This window comes from Solanum dulcamara, chromosome 11 (assembly GCF_947179165.1).
Source record: "Solanum dulcamara chromosome 11, daSolDulc1.2, whole genome shotgun sequence".
In the NCBI taxonomy this organism is placed as follows: Eukaryota; Viridiplantae; Streptophyta; class Magnoliopsida; order Solanales; family Solanaceae; genus Solanum; species Solanum dulcamara.
The window spans coordinates 19554989-19580823 of NC_077247.1; the positions used below are offsets into that span (position 1 = coordinate 19554989).

At 35.3% G+C, this 25835-nt stretch overlaps 1 protein-coding gene across 1 annotated transcript; it reads left to right on the forward strand.

Moving 5' to 3' along the window:
* The first annotated feature begins 17049 nt into the window (after positions 1-17049).
* On the forward strand, positions 17050-18249 carry LOC129872441 (uncharacterized). The gene is made up of 2 exons (XM_055947430.1): positions 17050-17134; positions 17489-18249. The coding sequence occupies exons 1-2, from the start codon at positions 17050-17052 to the stop codon at positions 18247-18249; spliced, it is 846 nt and encodes a 281-aa protein (XP_055803405.1).
* The last annotated feature ends 7586 nt before the right edge of the window (positions 18250-25835 follow it).

The following is a 25835-nucleotide window of genomic DNA, read 5'->3' on the forward strand; positions in this document are numbered from 1 at the left end:
CTTGCTGAACTTGAAACCCTAGCTTGAAATTTGGAGAAGAGCTTGAGAGAACCTTGAGGGAATTTCATTGATCTTGCCTTGGAGATTTTTGGAGAATGAATTAGAATAGATGGAAGTTTGAAGGTTTAGGTAGTTATAGGATTGAAATTGGCCATAATAGTGTCTAGGTTCATTGAACCAAACTTTGGGAAAAGATAATATTGCCCTTCATTAAACTGAATTTTAGACTTATAGATCCACTTCTACGACTCGTCGTTAAGTCTACAAATTATAGACTTGATTCATCATGCAGGGTCCTGAATTTCTTGGGTTTTGGAAGCCTATGAAGTTGCATCTAAGCGTCGTGATTATGACTTGTTATTTAGATTACGGGTGGTAGACCCAACTAGTCCTATAGGTTTTGAAAACTTGCAAATTAGGAGTCTCTGAAGTTTTGGCATGAGTCGTAGGACCTCTCTAAAGTTTTATCCTGAATAAGCATGAGATCTCACTCTACGAATCATCTCTACGAGTTGTAGGAATACTTACGAGCCATAGAGAGACTCATAAACTTGGAGGTTAGTTAATATTTCCTTGACTTTTCCTTTTGGTCCATCTGTTTGGCTTTCGGGGTCTTACAATATCTTCCCCTTAAGAACATTCATACTAGAATGAGCTTCAACTAGTATAGAAAAAAAACGGAAAGAGGACTAGCAACCCAATCATGAATACAATGACACCTTAAAGTGCATACAACATGAGATTTTCAAACTTAACGTAAGACATGACTTAAAATTCAATATTCATAACATGCATGCATATGAATGATATTGGAGAAGCTTAATATGTAGGAGTTCAATCAATTCGAACAAGAACAACTTAGTGCCTCAGGCTTGAGTAGAGAGAAAGAGGTATGGGTATTATTTCATCATATACACCTACGCTTCCCACATAGCACTGTCAACTTATTGATTTCTCCATAATATTTGATGGACACAACAACTTTGTTCCCCAATCTCTTCATTTGCCGGTTAGTATTTTACCAGAACCTCCTCATAAGTCAAATTCTCTTTAACACTCACATCTTCCAATGGTACAATGGAATTCAAATCACCCACAAACTTTCTCAACATAGATACATAAAACACCGGGTGAAGCATAGACAACTCAAATGGCAAATATAACTCTAAGCTACCTTGCCAATATGACTCAATATCTTATAAGGTCCAACATATCTAGGACTCAATTTTCCTTTATTACCAAATGCATTACACCCTTCATAGGTGAAACCTTCAGAGAAACCCAATCTTCCTCATCAAATTCAAGTTCCCTTTTCCTAACATCCTAATAGGACTTTTGATGACTTTGAGAAGTCTTCAATATCTCCCTTATGAGTCTCACCTTTTCCATAGCATCTATCACAAAATTCGGGCCAATCAAGGCCAATTCACCTACTTCAAACCATCCCACCATGGACGTACATATTCTCCCATACAATGCTTTAAAAGGAGCCATTTAGATGCTAGAGTGATAACTATTATTGTAGGTAAACTCAATCATTGGTAGATTCTCATCCCAACTTCCTTTAAAATCAATCACACATGCTCTCAACATATCCTCCAAAGTTTGTATTGTTCTTTTGGCTTGACCATTGGCTTGAGGATGTAAATCAGTACTTAACTTGACTATCGTACCAAGACCTTTCTGAAACAACTTCGAAAAGTGCAAAGTGAATTGAGTACCTCAATCTGATATAATAGACAACGGAACACCATGTAGTCTTACCAACTCATAAGCATATATTTAGCAGATTCTTCGGCACTATAAGAAATCTCAACTAGTAGAAAATGAGTTGACTTAGTCATTTGATCCACAACAACCCAAATGGAATCATATTGTTTCTTAGTATGAGCCAAACCTGTTACAAAGTCCATATTTACATCCTTCCACTTCCAAGTTAGAATCTCAATGTCCTGAGTTAAACCTCTCAATTTTTGATGCTCAATTTTAACTTGTTGATAATTAGGACACCTAGTCATGAACTCCACTATATCCTTCTTTATGCCATTCCACCAATACACTTCCCTCAAATCACGATATATCTTGGTGGATCCCGAATGAATAAAACGCCATGAACTATGTGCCTCATCTAATGTCGACTATTTCTAACCATCAATATTAGGCATCTACAACCGTCCTTGGGAGAAAGCCTCAATGGTTTTTTTGGCATCCGACTTCTTTAATTCAACCAACACTGGATCATTGTCTTGGTTAGCCTTAACATCCACTACAAGAGACGATTCTGAACTTTTTTGAATAAGGATACCTCCATCATTGGAGTCAACCAATCAAACACCTATCGAGCCAACCTATGCACATGCTTAACCAATTCATTCTTGCCTTCCTTAACATGTGCAATACTTTCATGAACAATCTACTTAGTGCATCAGCAACCATATTAACATTACCCAGATGGTACAATACACTGATATCATAGTCTTTCAATAATTCAAACCATCTCCTTTACCAAAGGTTCAAGTCTTTTTGCTTAAACACATATTGTAGACTCTAGTAATTGGTGGACACATCCACATGGACACCATAAAGATAATGTCTCCAAATCTTCAAAAGTAATACAACTGCCTTTAGTTCAAAGTCATGGGTTGGATAATTCTTTTTATGCACCTTTAGTTGCCTAGAAGCATAGGCTATAACCTTACCATGTTGTATCAAGACACAACTAAGACCAACCCTTGAGGAATCACAATACACTAGTAAACCATTGGACATTTCTAGTAAGGTCAAAATAGGAGGGGTAGTAAGATAATCCTTCAACTCTTGGAAACTCTTCTCACAAGCTTGCGACCATTGGAACTTCACTTTTTTTTTGACTCAACTTAGTCAAAGGTGATGAAATCGAGGAAAACCCTTCCATAAACCTTCTATAATATTCGGCTAGGCCCAAGAAACTTCTAATATCCGAAGGGGACAATGGTCTAGACCAATTCTTAATCGCCTTAATTATCTTAGGATCAACCATAATTCCTTCACCAGACACAATGTGACCAAGAAAAGCAATCTCCCCTAGCCAAAACTCACACTTATTGAACTTGGCAAATAATTACTTATCCCCTAGAGTTTGCAACATAGTCCTCAAATGGTTGGCATGCTCCAATGTCATCAATAAACACAATTACAAACATGTCTAAATATTATTTGAATACTATATTTATCAAGTCCATGAATGCTAGAGGGGGACATTGGTCAATCCGAATTACATAACTAAGAACTCATAATGGCCATACCTTGTTTGAAATTTTGTATTGGGAATATCACACTCCTTCACCCTTAATTGGTGATAACTATAACAGAGGTCAATCTTGGAGAAATAACTTTCCCCTACAATTGGTCAAAAAAATCATCTATCCTTGAAATGAGATATTTATTCTTGATGGTTACTTTGTTCAATTGCCAATAGTCAATGCACATATGAAGTGAACCATCCTTCACTCTTACAAACAAAATGGGAGAATCCCATGGGGATATACTTGGTCTAATGTAACCTTTGTCTAACAAATCTTTCAATTGGTTTTTCAACTCTTTTAGTTCCACCGGAGCCATTCGATAAGGAGAAATGAAAATAGGTTGAGTATCGGGAAGAAAGTCTATGTTAAAGTCAATTTCCCTTTTGGGAGGAACACCAAGTAGATCACCGAGAAACACATTTGGAAACTCATTAACAATAAGAACCGACTTTAAAGTAGAGGCTTCAGAATTAGTATCTCTAACCCTTACAAGATGGTAGATGCAACCTTTGGAAATTGTTTTTTGAGCTTTAAGGCATGAAATGAATTGACCTTTAAACACGAAAGTACTACCCTTCCATTCTAGGATAGGTTCATTTTGAAATTGAAACTTAACCACTCGAGTTCTACAATAAATAGAAGCATAACATACATATAGCTAATCCATACCAAGGATAACATCAAAATTGGTCATATCTATCTCAACTAGGTCACATAAGGAAACTTCATGGAAAATCAAAACCGAACATTTCTATAGACTCATTTAGCCACAATTGACTCACCTATGGGAGTATAAATAGAAAAAGGCTCTAACAATATTTCGGGGCTAACATCAAACCTCATGGGTAAATAAAGAGTAACAAAAGATAAATTTGCACCCAGATCAAGTAATGCATAAACATCATAGTGAAAGACCCACACATACCAGTAATAATATCGGAAGTCTCCTCGACTTCTTACCTACATGAAGAGCATAAAACTGATTGTTACATTGACCACTCTTTGGTTTAGCTTGGACATCTTGTTGCATTTGGCCTCCATGAACAACTTGTCCTTGAGGACGACCATATTTAATTCTATATTACTTAGAATGGTGACCCATCTTGCCATATCGATAACACATATTCAAACCCGCTAATCACTCTCACTTGTAGTTCTTTCCACATTTCTTGTATGCGGGGGTAACTTGACCAATAGGAGCACCTCCTTGAGGTTTGGGGTTGGGCACCCTATCTTTAAAAAACCTTGGAGTAGTATTATTTGAAGATCCTTGATCGGAGTACCCTTGGCAAAAATGAGGACGCCCAACATTTTCGAACCTAACATAAGAGGAATCACCACCATGGGTCCTTGTCCTTTTGAACTCCCTAGTTCTCTCCCTTAGCTTCTCACCCTCTATTTACTCCACATAGGTCATGAGTCTAGAGATGTCCATTTCTCGAATCAATATGACCATCTTACACTCCTTAAAAACCACATCCGACACACCTAAAATGAACTTGCTCATACGAGCTCTTGGGTCGACAATCATGAATGGAGCATATTTTGACAATTGGGTGAACTTTAGGATATACTCCCTCACACTCATACCTCCTTGCTTAGGTTTATGAGATCATGTAACTTGGCCTCCCTCAACTCCAATGGGAAAAAGCAATCAAGAAACACTCCTTTGAATTCTTTCCAAGTCACAAGATTTTCCTCTCTAGGCCTCTCACTCTTCTATTGATCAAACCAAATTTGAGCAACACCTTTCAATATGGAAGTAGACAACTCTGCCCTGTCAACCGGAATAATCCTCATAATCTCCATAATCTCTTGAATACTATCAACAAACTCTTGTAGATCCTCTTCCATATTAGAACCCAAAAACTCCAGAGGCTTCATCATCATGAAGTCACGAACCCTTGTCACCGCCGTATCCACACTTGGGTTCAAGAAAGCAACCACCTCATGATTGGCTTGTACTGTCATGGCTTGAGCAAGTACTTGAAAGGCTGCTCGGAACTCTGCATTAGTTACTTGGTCATCCAAGGGATCATTCGAAGCTTGTTGCCCCTCTTCAACTACATTTCTTTGAGTGAGGTATCTTCGTAGAGACATTTTCTAAAAATTACAAAGAACACGCGTTAGAAGGAAAGACTTAGAGTACCACTCTACCACACGATATAGATCATAAAAGAAGTGATATTTTTCCTAAGACTCTTCATAGCCTCCTATTCATAAATATGGCGCATTTCACACCGATGAACAAGACTCTACTTAACGCGGCATGTTAGACTCCCTAGGACACTCCTAAACTTTGTGCTCTAATACCAAGTTTGTCACGACTCACCCCTAGGGTCTAGACATGACACGACGATTGATAACTCGAAGGATCCTAATCAATCCATCTTAGCATACATAGCATACATAAGGTAAATGACATAATGAAATGAAGCAGAAGAAATAACTTAACAATAAAAGTCTTAAGGAAGGAGTAAAACTCAAATCAATGTCCAAAATGGACTACATCGCTTGCAACGTCTAAACATGCCTCTAAGCCTATACTTGATGGGGACTTTAGGACAAGTTAATAGCTCACTAGAATCATAAGATAAAAGTAAAAGAAATTAACATAAAAGAAGTCCCATCCTCGATAAATAAGGATTTACCAATGACAACTTGAGAATGCTAAGTCAACTCTAGCTATGAATATGAGGAGCATGAGTATCGTCCGTCCCTACATTATGAGACAATGTAGGCAAAATATGCATTAGTACATAGAAGGTACTAAGTATGTGAGATATGCATGAACAAGTAAAAGAATGTGAGTAATATGACATAAGAGGCATGGCCAACATAATGAACATGAATAAATCACATAAGAGGCATGACCAACATAATGAACATGAATAAATCTTAAAAGCAATTGAAAACATATGAAAACTTATGGTCAATGCATCATAAAGCTTCATAGTAAATCTCAAATCTTTGCATAGAACTTGTGTGGGATAAGTCCTTTAACCGACATCTTTAGGCCATACGAGCTATAAAATGAAATCTGATGTAACTACCACATCAAGAAGACAGAGGCTACTTGCCAAGGTAGACTTTGTGAGAACAACTTTAACTTTGTGAGCTATATGTGGATCCACTAGCTAAGACATAAGGCAACCTATGGGGGAAAAGTAGTTTAGGACTTTAGATTTCTACTAGAATTTTCTTGTGTAACTAACTACGTTACCGGATCGAACACCACCTACAAATCCTCTCAGTGCTTAGTCAATATCCCTATGGAAATTATTAAAACATAAAAACATCAACATTAACTTCATCATGAAAATAATCAGTAGAGTAGCTCATTAACTTTAGTGATTCATTGGAATCCATAAACTTTGGTAATAATTGTTCTTATCACCATCTTAAATTTGATTTGTGTGAGAATTATCCTTATCACACCATAATAGCTCATAATCAAAATTCATGTAAACTCATCTTTGAACTTCATAATCATGATTTAAATAGCTCAATGCATGGGAATTCATAATTCATAATTCAACTTGAAATCATGCAATTAATGTAGAATCATGCTCATAATGATCATTCATAACAACTAAAAACGTAATTGAAATAACCCAATGCAATTCATCAAAACTAGTGTTAAAAGTAATTAAAATTTAGAAGATCTTTTGAGGAAACCTTGGGCCCATGGATTAATACCCACATACGTTGGTGAAATCAACCCAAAATTTAAGAAGAACCTTGGTGAACTTGAAACCCTAGCTTGAAATTTGGAGAAGTGATTGAGAGAACCTTGGGGAAATTTGATTGCTCTTGCCTTAGAGATTTTTAGAAGAATGAATTAGAATAGAGGAAATTTTAAATGGTTAGGTAGTTATAGGCTTAAACTTAGCCATATTAGTGTCTAGGTTTATTTAACCAAACTTTGGGAAAAGATAATATTTCCCTTTTGAACTTTGGACTTACGGATCAACTTCTACGACTCATCCTCAAGTCTACGAATCTTAGACTTGATTTGTCATGCAGGGTCCTAAAATTCCTGGGATTTGGGAGCCTCTGAAGGTTCATCTACGAATGTGATTACAACTTGTAATTTGGATTACGGGTTGTGGATCCAACTCATCCTATAGGTTTTTAAAACCAGTAACTTAGGAGTCTTTGAAGTTTTGGTATGAGTCAATGTTACAACTCATCGAAAGGAGTACGACTCGTCCAGATGAGTTGTAGGACCTCTTTGATGTTTTACCTAAACAAGTGTGAGGGCTCACTCTACAAATTATCCCTACGAGTCATAGGAATACCTATGAGTCATAGAGAGACTCACAAACTTTAAGGTCAGTCAACATTTCCTTTAGTTTTCCTTTTGTCCATCTTTGCGACTTTTGGGGTCTTACAGAGAAATTTAGGACAACACTGCCTAGTGAACCACGAGTAGACCCTACGACCTGTAGATGGTTATACTAGTCATAGGTTGGACTCGTATAACCCCCAACACTTAGCATAAATTGAGATTTACTGAAAACCTCCCTATGAGTGCATCTTACACCATAGGCGATGTCCGTAGGAGAGGTCCCCAGCCTAGCCTTAAGACCCATTCCCATGAGCCCGAGACATAACCCATAGAAGGGACTCATAGACCTATTGACATAATTCCAGTAGTTACTTAAATTGTCTCCAAGACCCTAAGACAAGGGTCTACGACCCATAACAATTCCTATGAACTGTAAGAAGGTACATAGAGACCAACCCTTAAGAGACCCCAATGTTCTACGATCTACTTTCATGATTCATCTTAGGGTTTATGACCCATAGAAGAGTGGTTTAAGACCCATCAAGCCAAGTTCCAGTAAAGTCCAATTTTGGACTCAGCTTCTACGAAGGGTCTTTTACGGTCTTTAAAATGACCCGTAGACAACCCTAGCCCATTTTAATGAGGGGTAAATGTGTCTTTTACCACCATTCCCAAACTAAAACCCTAAAATTTTGGAATTAATTTTAAGTCCCTTATCAGTACCCTATGCACCTTTTCTATCATTAACACTTAGAATATTTGAAGAGGAGAAAACCTAGGGTTCAAGCGTTTCAACCAAGTTTTTTGAGTTTCGATTAGATCATCAATATTCAAGTATGTAAGACTAATCAAAATATTGGTATGAGTTCTTCCTCATGTCCTACTTCTTCTTTATTTAGTATGAGTTTGAGTTTGAGTTTGAGAATGAATTAGGTTATATTGAGTTTTTGAGTTAATTATGTTATCTCTCATTGAGATCCTTGTATATTTATTGATATTGAGATTATTCCTATGCGTTCAAGTTCTTGAATATTTTTTTCATGTTTTCATTCACATGGATTTCTTACTTTCATGCATTATTTTGAGTTTAAGAATGATATATTTCATTTCTTAATTGAGAAAGGAGTTTGAGCATATATTGAGTTGAGAAGTGTATTATTCACTGATTTTGAGTATGCCTTTATCAAGTCTAAATGAGCTTCTAGTAATTATGCATTTGTTTGAGATTGAGTTGAGAATTCAAAAGCTATACTTTATATCTTTACTGAGTTTGAGAAGTACACTATTTTCAAAGAGAATGTAATGAGTTGAGATTGAAAATGAGTAAAGTCCAATGAGACTAATGAGATATTATTTTGAGTATTTTCACTAACTTGAGTTCATTAGCATAATAATATATTTTGGGAGTAGTATTGATCACCGATTCGGATAAGAGTCTAGATAACTCAAACCTCATAAGCTACGTAGCCAGCGTAGGCTAGGGTCGTACCGTTGGTTTGAGCGATTCCTCACTTTAGTCCTTGATACTGACTTTTATTAGATCCATGAGATGAGTTTGTGTTCCTTACCCTGACAATGTATTAGATGGTTGTGGCAATGATAATAGTTCATCGTATTATTACGATACTCATAGTGATGATTGTTGGTTAGAGAAACTCCTTAAATTGTAAATATTTACTGAGTTGCATTCACTAATTATATTTTGTTAAGCATTGTATTATTTTTATATTTACATGGTTTATTGAGTTGAGATATTTCAATATGTATTTCCTTTAAGTGTCCTTTGTGTATATTTCTTTTCAGCTATTTTACATACTTTACATTCAATGTATTGACGCCATTTGACGCTATATCATTTTATGATACAGATACAAGTGATAGAGATCCTCAACAGGCGTACCATTGAAGATTAATTTCCTTCCAGATTTTGGTGAGACCTCCATGCATTCGGAGGAACTCTTTTAGTTTATTCAGTCTTTACTTATTAATCATTTGAGGTAGCTATAGGCTTGTCCCGGTACCTATCTAGAGTCATTAGAGGCTTCATAGATATAGACAGAGTATGGAGTTTATTTCACTTTTTAGAATATATGTTTTTAAACATCTTTTATCTATTTAGAGTATTTGAGATTTATTTTAAGAAGTAATTATTATATTTCCTTACATGCCCATCTGAGTTAGCTTTTATTATGAGTTGCGTTTTCCACTGAGCATCTAACTAGGACAAGGGTTTGCTTGGGAACCATTAATGGTTTCTGAGTGCCAACCATGCCTATGGTGTAGACTCAGGGCATGAAAATAACATTCAAGAGACCAAATAAGACTACCAAAACCCACAATAACGAACCAAAAGAAATAATTTTCCTAAAGATATCTTGTAGCCTCCCAAAGATAGGATACAAATGTCTCTGCACTAATTCTTAGAACTCTATTAGACATTAGCTTTGTTTAATCAACACCGGCGAACCTGGGGCAATCATACCAACTTGTCACAACCCAAAATCTTGAGTAATGATGATACCTACCATAAGCCACAAGTAGGTAAGTCAAGCGATATTTCAGAATGACAAGTAACATGCATACTGGGTAGAAACAACAAGAAATAAGGAACAATTTAAAGAAAAGTTCAAAAAAAAGAGAACAACATCAATATATACAAAATCTAGAAATAGATACCATCCCACAACCTGGTAGGCGCAAGTACAAAACTACTAAAAGATAGTACACATCCCAAAAGTGGACCAATAGTGCATACTTTTCTTGCATACATAATACCAGCCCAAAAACTATATCTAGAAGGAGATAGGCTGAACTAGGACGCCATCAGCTCACCCTCAACTCTGAAGATCTGCGTAGATATTCCAAATCAATGTTGCCGACTAGCGCTCAGATATACATCAAGAAAATAGATGCATAGTGTCTTATGAGTACTAAAATAATAGGTACCAGTAGGTATCATAGGCTAATTGGGCTTTGAAAGTAAAAATAATATAAAAAATGAGTAAGTAACCGGTGACAAAGAAGTCATACGAAACTAAGAAACAATGGAAGTTTAACTATGGCTCATGATCCTAGAAAAATGATGAGACAATAAAGCAAAAAACTAATGATAACCTAACTGGATCCCATAAGGCCAGAAGATGCACTCGTGCATAATTGAAAGTAACTAACCCAAGTATGCCCCCAAGATCCTAATGAGTACAGAAAATATAGTGATAATACTAGCTAAGATTATGATATACCAAAACTGAAACAACTATCCCCAGACTTGAACCGCAGCTAAGGCACCCCGAAGAACCTAATAGAATTACCATGTCAGGGCACAAACTAGTCTGATAGAAATGATGCTTGGACTTGAACCAAGGATAATAGAGATGTGCCAGGGACTCAAACAACAGTAAATAATGAGGTATCAGGGCCTCGAATCATGACTAAAAGGTACACCAAGGCCTAAAACTTTGGCTTAAAAAGATATGTTTGGGCCTCAAACTTTGGCAAAAGACTCCAAGTGTCTTCCAAATCACACACTTTTCTTCATGCGGACAAGAACCGTAGAGTGGAACCATCATCAGGAACACTATCTCAAAATCCCAAAACCCAATCCAATATCACCAACACACCCCAAATTCACCAAAATAAACCATGCCAAGGCAGAAACATAAGGGAAGTTATGGATGAACAATCATATGAGCTGAGTTGTCTCCTAGTTAAGGGTGCATACTAGCAGACCCAAGTATGCGATATTGGTCTACAGAGAGCTAATCTATCCAAGGAAATATTGGAGAATCTATAAGGCCTAGCAGCTTCAAACGACATGTCTAAGGCAATCACTAGCCTATGTTTAGGCTAAGTCCAATAACAATTTACCAACAATTATACAATCAACAAAACTATACCAAAAGACATGGTACAATTGGAAAAACAAAGTAAGGATGCTCAATGTCTCCTATACTAAGCAGAAATAAGGCTAAGGCATGAATCTCTACTCTCAAACATGATACGAACTGCAATCTAACACAAAATTGGCTAATCAACATGAAATTACTATTACAAGCTCGATCTAAAGATTAGTAAGTCGTAGCCTACCTCAAAGTTGACTGTACATGCTCTATAACCACTATTTTAGAGCCTTATCATCCGAAGAACCTTTGAACACTGCCACTCTATCAAATATATGATCACAACACCAATATCATTATTTAAACACCAAAATTGAAACATTTGAAGATGTGTCCAAAATTGAGTAAAAAATGGAATTGTGGAACTCTCACTAGAATCCTATAATTAATTCTTTCAATTGGTCCCATATAGTTCCAGCAACTTGTTCCTCAAAAAATGGTCACAATCCGAGCTCTAAAACAACCCAAGTAATTCATGTTCAGAAGAAAACACTATAAAAAAGCCAAGAAAGGTTCTTCGGGATGAAATTTTACCTTAAAGACAAGTCTTATATGCCTTCTCGATGGTCCCAATACATAGCCTTGAAAATTCCCGACACTTAGCAACTAAAATCACCCAAATTAGAGTTCTATAGCTCTCACAATCGAGTTTACATATTTGGATGTGAAGCTGATGTTCAAGCTGAATCACAATATAACAAATCACTTAAATGACCTCCATGAATGCGAGCCCCTAGCCGCAATCATGACAGTAAAGGGACTCATATCAACTCTGGCCCTTCTTTGTGAACGTAGAGCCTACCCAAAAATAAGAGGGTTCACGGACCCAACCCACCACGAATGCGGAGCCCATTCTGCAAATGTGGTGACCAAGGTTTCTGGTCATTAAAAGATGACATTATTCATCTGTAACACCTCGTATTATTTTAGTCTAGACCAAGTTTGAGAACCAAGAGAAAACCAGAGAAAAAAGAGAGAAGGGTAGACTATTAGTAGCCTACGACCCACCTTACGACCCATAGAAGCTTCTAAGAGTCATAACTAGGGGCTCATAGGGTCCCCCGACATTTAGCCAAATTTCATAATGAAATGCTAGTTTCTACGGGCCATAGTTACAATACGTTGGAAGATTTCTGAGCTGTAGAAAGGCTTGTAGGAGAATGTTCAGAAACTTTGAAACCTTGGTATGCAAGACGAACAAGTAGTATGACCCATCGATCATTATATAACTCGTAGAAGATGGTCGTATAGCCTCTTGACTCTTAGTTAAAATTCATTGGTCAAAAACTATTCCTACGACCTAAGTGACGACCCGTAGGATGTTGTATGGTCCATAGAAAATGGTCTGTAGGCCCCACCTTTAGAAGGGACCTCAAAACGTCCTACAAGTTAGCAGGATAAATCCTAGGTAGTCCTACAACCCATAGGAAAGGGATCATCGGTTCATCTTTAGAAACCTAGACAAAGTGCCTAAGTTCCTACGAGCTGGTCACTACCACCCGTAAGAAGGTCTACGACCTATAGAAGCTGGTCGTAGATCCCTTTTACAAATTCCAGTAAAATACAAATTTTGACCATGGCTTCTATGACCTTCCTTCTATGGTCCGTAGAAGTGTCTACGGTCCATAGAAGTGGTCGTAGATGGCCTAGAGCCATTTTAATGAGGGTTAGTTTGGTCTTTTCTCACTTTTCCCAAACTAAACTCAATCTGTTTTGGGACTAAATTTATCCCTTTATTAGTACCCAATGTGTATTTTCTCTCATTAGCACTTAAAAATATTGAGAGTAGGCATTAGAGAGAAAGAGAAGTGCTAGGGTTCTAGAGTTTCAAGCCAAGTCCTCGATTTTTGCTTAACAAATCTTCATTCCAGGAATGTAAGGCTATCATAACATTGGCCTAAGTTCATCCTCGTGCCCTACATCTCCATATAGCCAAATTGAGTTTCAAGTTTGAGTTTTAATTCCGATAATGTAGATTCTTGAGTTGTCTATATAAATTCCATTGAGTTCTTATATATATTTCAATTGCACATTGATAATTTTCATGACACCTAACTCACATGTAGAATATGCTACAAGATATCTAATAGAGTCCAGTCAAAAGGGGGAAATCGTAACCTACCTTAAAGCTAAACACGCATGCTTTGAATTCACAAAAATAAAGTTCTCAACCTCTAAATCACCTCCAATCGTCGCCACACTACAGACATTTTGATACCAATTTTATATTTTTTGGAGACGGACCCAAAATTGGGTCTTAAATGGGATTGTGGGACCCGCACCGGGACTCCCAAATTCAATTTCGTAAAAAGGTACATTTGAGCTTAAAGAACATGTTTACAAACTTATAGCACAATTCGATGCTCGAAAAGCATGAAAATCATCCCATGCGTAATTTCACCATTAAAGGATAATTCAAGAAGGAGGGCAGTCCCTTAGGGATGAAATTTACCTCAAACGATGCTTCAATGGATGAAACTAATCACACCACGACGTTTTTTTTTGAAAAACCCCACAATTTAGCTCAAGAATTGTTGAAAACGGGGTTAAAACGATCACAAAATCGAACTCCAAATTTCATAAGAATCTTAACCCAAAAATGTTAAGAATAGTGGCTAAATTCAAAATTATACCTCACACGAAGCCTCCCCTCAAGATTCCAAGATCACCAATAGATTCTTCACGAATTTTTCTTGAAGATAGGCTCTTGAATCACCAAATTTGGATTTATATAGACCAAGAAATTAATTCTCAAATTTCTTAAAGATTTCACTTCGAAAATACTTAGCGCAGCATCTATATTAATATTTTACCTCAATCGAATGTTCCAAATTAGTTTACGAGCTCATCAATGTGTTCTACTCAAAAAATCTCACAAGTTTACCTTTTGAATTAACTCAAGTTATGGGGTTTTAAGGTTGGATAAAAATCAAAAACCGATATTTTAACTTGCACCAACAGTGCACTACTGTACTCCCTTTTTGGCACAGTCCAAAATCTTTGTGGGGTGCTCAGGATTCACTCGAAACCCCGTGCACGCAAACAAGATATGCTACCTCACTGAATTCGATGTTCTGTACTTAATGGCGCATCCGAAATTCTCACACGATGTCATTTTAACGAAAAGTGGATTCTACACTCAAGTGGTATTTTAAGCCAAATTCTACAATGAGCCTCGGAATTAGACTGGAAGCCTCGGGAAGTGAACGAAGGGTTATTCCAGACCAAACTCAACACTCTAGAACTAACCGTGTTGTTAGAATTTTCATCTGAGCGCATTTTTCAAGAATGTTGACCAAAGTCAATCATGGGCTACCTTTCAAAGTCAAAAGCACCAAATGGTCCCAAACTCGTATCGATTTCCTCGATACTCATGAAGATAATGCTACTAGCCTAATTTGGTCATTTCAGAGTTATGAAATCATCAGAATTTGAATTCGAGGTCTCCTTGACCCAAAACTCGAAAAGTTATAATTAAACCAACTTATGCCTTCAAATCACTAAAACGGGCTCGAAGCCTCTAAAAAATTCAACAAACACTTTTTCTAGATCAAAAACCATCCCTTGAATCTAACGGAGTCGTCAAAATTCTATTTCGTATATCGAAACTCCAAAAGTTGACCAAAGTCAAACCTTGGCCTAAAATTCCTCAAATTCTCAACTCAAGACCTCAAATCTTTGCTATAACTCCAAAATTAATTCCATAAACTCTCCTAGATAAATTTCCACATTTCAAAGCTGCTGTATCAACAGAATTTCCTTCCGAGATCCGTAGTTTTGGTTAACCCCAAATACCATTTTTGAACATTTAAAACTTATGAAAACTCAAAATTTTCAAAGACTCAAATTTTCATAGGATTTTCTAAAACCAACACCCAGTACCAATCATAAATGAATCGGGGTAACTAAAGGGAGGGGTAAAATGGTCATTTCACCAAAAAATTCAAAACTGACCTTCAGGGTCATTACAGCCTGAATGCCCCTCAACTATTTGAATTGGTACAAAATTACCTTCCATCCACATTTCGGGCCTCAAATACCTTTGACATCAAGCTTTTGGCTCAAAAATACTCTTAATATTAACCATTTGGTTCATATTTACTCTTCTTTTTAAAGCTCTCTTGGAGTATAATTATTAAATATTTATTTATTATGTTGCCTAATTAGATTAGTTCAAATATAAATTCTTCTCAAATAAATAATAAAAACTACATATGACCCATACTTTGATACGATACGCTTGAAAATAATATTCAAAAATTTATTAATTTTATGATAACTTTCTAGTTGGCCGATTTTAAATCAACTCCCGATTTATTATAATCCAACTAAATCAATAATTGCCCCATCTAATTGTCCTTTTAAATATTATTTTTATTTTTATTAATATAAAATCTTCTATCAATTATCGAAATGTAATGTTCATTCCCTCTTTTTATTATTTTTAATCTTTTATTCTTAATTAGGACATCAAGGATTCAAACTTGAAATAAATTTATATGTTCATATTCATTTAATTTGTATCATTATCACGGTGGGGTGGGGATGAGGATATGAGAAAAAGTTATTTTTATTGTTGTGTTTTTAATATTAGTACACACAAAAGAAAAATGCAGTATACGTACATAATTGCTTAATTAAATCATCTTCTATTGAACTAATTATTTCTATATGAATGTCTTCACGATTTTCCTTTTTTTTTTCTCCCTTGTTTTGTCATAAGTTAAAAAAATAAAAAAACAAAATGATGGACTAGATCCAAAAAGAAGAAAAAGTGGTGTATAGAGTAGAGCACTGACCTTTTCTTATTTTTAAAATTTTCTATGGAATTCAAAATTAAGTCAGTCATATGAGCTCACATATTAAGTAATTTTACATTATTTTAAAGAAAAGGGTTTAAAATATCCTTAAACCATGAGATTTGGTACAATATTACCGTTCATCCACCTTATGAATGTGGGTCATTAGAAATAAGGATATTTTTTAGCCAAAATATTGACATTAGGGGTATTTGGGGGTCAAAAGGTGGATGAAGGATAATTTTGTACTAATTCAAATAGTTGAAAGGCGTTTTAGGCCTTTCTCTGAAAAAACTAATAACTTCTATTTTTGATTAAATTGCATGAATATTTCAATTATTAGTACTTAAACCTTAAATCTTTATATTATTCTTGACAATAAGAAAATAAATTAGTGAATAGGCATGGACTTATCTTATGAAGCCATTTGTTTATGACCAAGAAATTCAAATAACTAACAGTCAATGAATACATTAAACAATTACCAAATATTCAATAACATCTTTCATGAGCCAACCATTTGCTGATGATCTAACACCAACAAATTACAAAGAAGAAAACCAAAAAAAGACAAAGAAAGAAAATGAATCTCATGTAAGAAGGGTAGAAAGAAACAAGAGAGAAACAGAGAGAAGGTCCGCAAAGCAACCTATCTTCTTTGGATCTCTAATAATATTTGAAACACAAACGGGAAAAAAACACGATTTTTTTAGAAGAATAACCATTCAATATTGCCCTCATAATCATCATTCAAACTTTCTTTGCTTTTTGTAAACATGAGTAGTCTTCAGGTAAATTCATTTCAGGATTTAGTTCCTCCTCCTACATCTGAACAATCCTATAATGATTCTACTTTAGAAGGTAATATTTCCTCTTACGTTTTTTGGGTGGTTATATTAATTTATATTTTTCTTTCTCTGTTTTGATGGTTATATTCTTATTTTCTTTTAGTTACTCCTCCATCATCTGAATAAGATTTTGCATAAATAATAAATATAGTTTTTTTTCTATTTGTGGAAGTAGGACATATGACAAATAAGAGTTCATCTCCTAAGGTATTTATTTGATCGAAAGAAAACACTTTCAACTCCAACATATATAAATAAGAATGTATATCATTTGTAGTCAAATATAAAGCAGAGTATTGAACATAATGTTAATAATCTGATCACCTTTTTTTCTCATTGTTCTTTTTCAAATTTTTTATTCTTTTAGGTGTTGCAGCAAATTTTAAGTTATTGTTAAAGCTAATTCAAGACCATAAAGATGCTTGTAATAAAGAAAACACAGATGGCCTGAGAATGTTGAGGGTGGCGACTATGATGACAATTCTTGATAATGTTAGGACACGAATTCAGAAATGTCAATCCTTTGGTGATAAGAGATCATCCGAAACTAAACTAAGGCGTTGTTACACAGATGTTAAGCTTACTAGTAATGCTCGAAAGGAAAAGAAGCAGGATGAAGTAATAATTGATGAAAAAGAAAGATTGAAGAGGCAGCTTAACGGGAGCTTGGTAGCACGAAAGAGCCTCGAGGTCATGTGTTGGAGCTTAGGGAAGGAAAAAGAAATAATGGCAGCAGAGTTATCAAAAAAGGTTCATGAAGTCAATGAAATGGAGGATCTTATTAATGAATTAAAAGAGCAAAATGAGTGTTTAGTAGAAAGATTACATGGATGTAGTGTTGAAAAACAAGAAATTAATGTAGAAAAAAATAAATCACTCTCGGAACAACTGTTGAGGTCACTTGATGGCTATAAATCAATGAAGAGGAAATGGAAGAATGCACATGAGGAAAACATGACATTGCATGCAACTTTGGAGGAAATGGGAGTTCAAATTGAATCCGGAATCCACCTTTTCAGACAACAAATCACATTCGTTGAGAAGATTATTAAATTAGAGAATGTGATTGAAAGCTTAGAAATGCAAGTTGCAAAACATTTGCAAAATGACAAGGTAACATCTATATAGAGAGCATAGCATATCCAAAGTCTAGATTTTGTTATTCAATTAACATGGAAAATGGAATTCAACAAGTATGATTTTTTGTTTTATATATATATATATATATAATGAAAAGAGTTAGCTGGTATATTGAATAAATTAATATATGTTGTCATTCACTTCTTTTTATTATGCATGCTATAAGAAAAAATGTGACTTATCTAAAATTTTCATGGGGATTACACCGGATAATCTTAACTAATTTAGTTTCCAGTAAATTAACCATGTGACTTATCTAAAATTTTCATGGGGATTACACCGGATAATCTTAACTAATTTAGTTTCCAGTAAATTAACCTATAAAAAAGTTTGATGAAAAAATAATCTTTGATTATCATTACCTACGAATTAAAAGAACCAAGTAAATTACTTGGAAATTTTGATTATGCATATAAATACAGGTAAATATTTTTCACAAGAAATACTTAAAGTTTCAACAAAATTAGCCTGATAATATCCCTGTGAAGAAATCTCTAATGAGTGACTATAAAAAAATCGCACAAAATTGTTGAAAGAAAAGACAATATCACATTTGTTTACTTATTAGTTCTTCGACACGAATGTTGCACATGTACCAAAATATGTAATCAAGAGATTAATCTCCCATAATTATGTTAAGAAATATATTTTCCTAATAGCACTTATCTGCAACAAAATTTGTACTTAGAGAGATCGGGACGGAATTCCAAGCAATATATTTTGTACGTAAAGAGGCCATGACGGAATCTTAAGAAACAATGAATCAAACTTCATTATAACCAACGATTCCTTCACATCAAATACAATTATATATTTTAATTATCAAAAAATAAACATATCACACACTCAATCTTGCCATCCAATACCTGAAACAAAGTCGATGGGTTAGGAGAAACTCTTTATGTTTTGAAAGAATGTTAATGTCCCTTATCTTCTTGGGTGAAACATAAAAATACATAAGAGTTTCACGATTCATCTTTTTGCAGAAACACACTAAAATCTTGACATGACCAATCTCGATTGATCCATCAATGCTTCATCTCCAAAAAATATATGTAATAGGCAGGAACAGTGGCGGACCCAGGAATTTTATGAAGGGGGTTCAAAAAAAATTAAACACATTAATCAAGAGAAAAAATGTTCTTAATCGGATTCGAACTCGAGACAAGCTAAGGCAAAATATTGAATCCCATTTGCTACTAAGCTAGTCCTTTGGCTTATGCTCAGGGGGTTCAATGTTAAATATATACACATAAATTAAAATTGTTATCTTATATATGCAGTGTAATTTTTTAACGAAGGATGAACCCCCTCAACTACACGTGGGTCCGCCCCGGGAAGGAATGGTACAACACAAATGGGAACTGTTATCATTGTGCGTTAAAAGATTTCATCAAGCAGACATTGCTTGCGAAATTAAACTTTTAGTTCATTACTTGCGAAATTAAAATTTTAGTTCATGATGCATCTCGAGTGCAGTATTATTAAAAGCACTATCAAATTAGATATATTTACTAACTTAATGGATCATAAAAATAATTTTATTTTATGAACTTGAAACAGTACTATATAGTTGAATATTCCACATTAAAGAGTTAATTTTTTTCGTAAAAGCAGTATATGAGACGTGTTGTCACGCCCCAAAAACTCGAGTCGTGATGGCACCTAAAAAAACCCGAGTAATGACCCTATAATTTATTGTCTCTTTATTGTGTTATTTTTGTGTTTTGAGTTATCATATAGAGACCCCAAGTCGTTTATGATTTGTTGGGACTAACAGTTCAGTCACTTGGTCGTTCGCTTGAATTTTAAGTGAGTTTTTGTGTTTTGAAGATTTTGAAACTTGAACGATTGACTTTGATTAAAACTTTAGGTAAACGGCCTTAGAATGCAATTCTGATGGTTCTCTTAGCTCTGGAACATCAAGTTAGGTCTAGAAGGACCTTTGATTTGGGTCTCGAGACTTATTTTGAGCAACCTTATGGCTTATGAAAAATTAAAGTTTCAGTGTGGGACCACTTTTTATTGAGACAACCTCAGTGGAAGTTTCGACATCTCCATTGAGTTGAGAATGCTGAATTTGGAAAAGTAGCATATTTCATTTATGTGTATGAGGTCTCAAATGAATTTCGAGCACCCCGTCTGATAATTTCTAAACTTGGTATTCTAGAAGATGCAATAGTATCTGGTGCAGGTGAAATCCTTCATCTCAGTCGTGATGAAGGCCTCTGTGATCATTAAGTCATTGTACTTGCTCATCGCGGTCATGTGGCCTTCTGGTCACGATCGCGATGAGTTGTCATGACCCAAGCTAAGCCCTTGATGTGACACAATGATTAGAATTCTGAAGGACTCCAACCAAGCCTCTTAGTATACATAGAATGAAAATTCAAGACATGAAATAGAAGATAAACTCTAAAAGAGGAAATTGTCTCAATATAAAGAATCTCGAATATAGGAGAATTCAAACATAAAACATAAATGACTTAAACATACTTCTATAGACTAGACATGCCTCTAATAACTTTAGATGGGGCATAAGACAAGCCCTAGATCACTAAACATAAAAAAACATTAATCTAAATAATAAAGAAATAACATGACGGGTTCTCCCTCGAATAATAAGGATTCATCAAAAGCTAACTGATAGAAAATTACCAACTAGCCACGTGTAGGAGAATGAGCGTCGAACCCTACATTATGAACATGTAGGTAAAAATATGCTTTTGTACACGAAATATTCTAAGTATGTGACAAATATGCATAATCACGAGAAAAGGACATAATAAGGATGAACATGTGATGCATGACCAAATAACTTGAAAAGCATGGAGTAAAGCATGAAAACATATAATAAGGTCAATGCATCATAAAAACATCATTTAAGAGCTTATAAGAAAATCATAGTCATGTTTGTGGGATATTAATGTTATCCGATATTTAAGACCATATGAGCTATAACATGGAATTTGATGTAACTCCCACATTGAGAAGAGAGAGGCTATTTGCCAAGGTAGACTCCGTATCATTAACATCATGAGCTATTTGTGGATCCACTAGCTAAGTCATTTAAGACAATCTACGGGGACAAATAGTTTAGGACTAGAGGTTGTTACTAGAGACTCCCTTACCAAGCCTCCATCTCTATTCTTTTCGGTGCTAATTCAAATGCAAACGGAATAGATAATATAATCATAGCATAATCTTGAAAGAAAATAAGAATTTTGCAATACCATACATCATCATGGCATCCATATATACCACATTTCCATATTACTAGTGAACTCTGATTTATAGAAAAACTAATTCACGATCATTGATTGTATTTCGGGTACCATACTGATCGAGACTTACTTTTAGGGAAAAAATATTCAAAAACATTGATGGCATATATGGATGTCATACATATCATGTGTTCACATAAGACAGAATAGCTCCTTTCAAACCATGATTCATAATAGTATTCACATAGAAAATTACTTCTCTAAGTATCTAAATCATGATTTCATTGATATTGTGAGAAAGCCTTTCACAATTCATTAATTCATACTTGGAAACATACTTGAAACATAATTCATAACTTTTCATAAATCCATCATAAATTCATGATCATAAATTCATTGTACATACTGAAAATCATTAACATAATGCATGAGTCCATGTGAAATAAATTTAAAATCATGTATCGTAGTTAATTCATGCATAATAAAGAAGAATAACATTAATTAAAATTAATTGAAAAAGACCCGTGAAGAATTGACGTGAAACTCTTATTAAATTGAGCAAGTTGAAATTGGAGAATTGAGTTCCTTTGGGACCCAATGGATGAAAGGTATCCATTATTCCACATACCTTAGTTATCAAAGCCCTAATGCAACAACGGAGTTTGAAGAACCTTGAAATTGGAAACTCTAGCTTGAACTTGAAGAAAATCTTGGAGAGAATTCTGTAGAGAAAAGATTTTGGTTGAGATTGTATTTGAGAGAATGAGGGGCTAATAAAGGATTTTGGGTAGTTATTAAGGAGAAATACTCCAAAAATTTCCTAGTCTAATACCAAAGGGTGAGGAAATGTCTGAAATACCCCTTAAGCTTAACCAAAACGACCCCTTATACGGTTGTATAACTTCCAAGGGACTGTATAAGGATCCGTGAAAAAGAGATAGGTCTTGCGCTCTTAGGGATCAAGTTCATAGACAACCCTACAACCCTTGAAGTGTCCACGGTCTGTGGTCCCCGTTGTTGCCTCATTTCCAACTTCGAAGCTCACTTCCATGCGACCCTTTTATGGGTCGTGGATCTTTTCACGATCCGTGTGAGGGTCCATATGCCATCTTTCTTTGCCACTGTCTAGTCCCCTTTTTTACCGATGAGTCTACGATCCATAGGACTTTGTACATATCATATGATAGTTTGTATAGAGTCATTTTGCCACTTTTCACTAGGGCCTGTTCTACGGGTGGTCTCCACAGACCATAAAATTTTATACAGTCTGAGAAGGACCTCGTAAAGTACCAAAAAGCTAAAATCACTAAGGTTTTCTCTTTTTCTTGACTTTCCAACTTTTGGTGTCTTACATGAGCATTCGGAGGAGGTTGACCAAATTAGTTAGTGAGATCCCAAGGTTTGACCTTTGCAATCTTGATACCTTATTTTTCTACCCTCGACATCATAATAGTGATGATTTCATGCCCTGAGCCTACACCTTGGATGTGGCCAGCACTCAAAAATCATTGATGGTCCCAAGCGAACAACTTGGCCTGGCTAACTCACTCAGCGGAAAACTCAAGCTCAATAAAAGAGCAACATCAAGTGGGAAATCATATAACATTCTCATCAATCTCTAGAATAACATAAAATACTCATTTAATATACGTCAAATATCATAAATTCAATAATAAAAGTCATAATGTTTAAGACAGACTATGAATGACTCAACATTACTCTGCTTTACTCAGTCTATGAAACCTCTACTAATTACTAAGAAGGTATCGATATAAGTCCACGGCTACCTAATGAAATAATAAATGGACATAAGACTGATAATGAAAGAGCTCCTCTAAATGTAAAAAGGTCTCACCAAAAAGCTCAGAAAGGTAGATCCTCAATGGTGCATTTGTTGATGATCTCTAACACATGTATCTATATCATAAAATAATGCAGATCGAATGACGTCAGTACATGGAATGTACAAGTATGTAAAATGATAAAAAGGAAACTTACATCAGGATACACAACTCAAAAACTCAACTCTGAAAATAGCTAAACTCAAATAAGCATGCAATATAATAAAAGACAATTCTTCAAGTATACATGAAATAGTAATGCAACTCATTATATGAAAATATAATATTTTACTTCTTGGGGAGTTTCTTTATTAGACAACCATCACTTATGAGTGACGTGATGATACAACAAAGTGTTATCATTGACACAACCATCCAATACCTTGCCAAGATAAGGGACGCAAACTTATCTCATGGATCCATATAAAAGCCCTCAATGAGGCTAAAGAGTCACCAAAATCAACGGTCATAATCCGATCCTATGCTGGCTATATAGTTTATGGGGTTTGAGTTATCTGAACTCTTACCCAACTCGTTGCTAAATACTACTTCCAAAAATATAGTTATTATGCTCATATCTCAAGTGAGTATGTTTACTCAGTTTAACTCATTTAGTCTCTTTTGGACTTAGCTCAACTCAACTCTTCTTAACTCCTCTTTTCTCTTTAAAAATAGGCATAATCTTAAAATAGATATTTAAAATGCTCAAATCATTTATACTCAATACTACTCGTGCTCCAAAATAGAGAATAAGAGACTTCTCAAACTCAACTCATACTCAAACACCTTTTTGAATTAAATGATGAAATCAATTACTCTTTAAATTGAAATAATGTATAAATAATTAAACGGAAGACTCATCTAGGGTTCATGGGAATGAAAACATGAACATATAATCTCAAATACTCGATTCATGAAAATCATCTATGTGCAATCAAAATATATACAAGAACTCAATATAATTTATATACACAACTCAGGAATCCAGATTATCAAAATTAAAACACAAAATTGAAACTTAATTTGGCTATATAGAGATGTAGGGCACGAGGAAGAACTTAGTCCAATGTTATGATAGCCTTACATACCAAGAACGGAGATTTGTTAAGCAAAAATCAAGGACTTGGCTTGAAACGCTTGAACCCTAGCTCTTCTCCTTCTCTTAATTGCGTGCTCTCTATATTTCTAAATGTTAATGAGAGAAAATGCACATTGGGTACTGATAAGGGGTTAAATTTAGTCCAAAAATGAGTTGGATTTTAGTTTAGGAAAGGTAGAAAAAGACCAAACACCCTCATTAAAATTTCCTCTAGGCCATCTACGGGAACTTCTATAGATCGTAGACGCTTCTACGAACCAGAGAAGGCTGGTCGTAGAAGCCATGGTCCAAATTTGAACTTTATTGGATTTGTAAAAGGGTTCTACGACCATCTTTGATGGGTCGTAGACCTTCTTAAGGGTCGTAATGACCAGTTTGTAGGAACTCAGACACTTTGCCTGGGTTTCTGAAGATGAACCTACGATCCCCTTCCTACGGGTCGTAGGACCACCTACGATTTTTCCTACTAACTCATGGGAAGGGTTCTGAGGGACCTTCTAAAGGTGGGGATTATGGACCATTTTCTACGGCTCATACAACGTCCTATGGGTCGTAATTTGGGTCATAAGAATGGTCCTTAACCAATGAATTTTTTCTAAATGTCAAGAGGGTCTAAGACCGTTTCCTACGGATCATAGAATGATCGACGACCATCCTGCTCATTCGTCCTGCACACCAAGGTTTCAAAGTTTTTGAAAATTCTCCTATGAGATCCCTACGGATCGTAATTATGGCCCGTAAAAATAGGCCTTTCATTATGAAATTTGGCTAAGTGTCAGGGGACCCTACGATATCCTCCCTATGACTCATAGAAACTTCTATGGGTCGTAAGGTAGGTCCTAGACAATCTATCCTTCTCTCTTTTTTCTCAGGTTTTCTCTTGGTTCTCATAATTGGTCTAGGCTAGAATAGTACGGGGTGTTACAATATCTCCTCCTTGGGATCATTCATCCTCAAATGATGGTCAGGCTATGAATTTAATCAAGGAACAAATATAATGCAAGAACTCAAACATCAACATCAAGAATATCTCACTCAATTTCATTAAAAAAAGAATGTATCAATTCAAAGATAGGAGTAAGAATAGTACCTCCAACATTGACACTAGGAGGGACGACTAGGTGCGAGTACTTGGATTTCATATCCTCCTCGGCTTCACATGTATCCTTCTCAACAAACTAATTTTGCCATAGAACTTTGACTGAAGTGACCTCTTTTTTTCTCAATTTATGAACCTAAAGATCAAGAATATGGACAAGAATCTCCTCATAGGACAAGATATCTTTCACCCCAATGTTTTTTGTAGGAGCAATGAGGGAAGGATCTCCCAAGCATCTCTTAAGCATGAAGATATGGAATACCGGATGAATGTCATCTAACTCATATGCAACATTTCCAGTTCTCTTTATT

Coding starts and splice junctions, on each gene's coding strand:
- LOC129872441 (XM_055947430.1), top strand. CDS start 17,050: ATGAGTAGTCTTCAGGTAAATTCATTTCAGGATTTAGTTCCTCCTCCT. Junction 17,135..17,488: donor TAATGATTCTACTTTAGAAG/GTAATATTTCCT, acceptor TTATTCTTTTAG/GTGTTGCAGCAAATTTTAAG.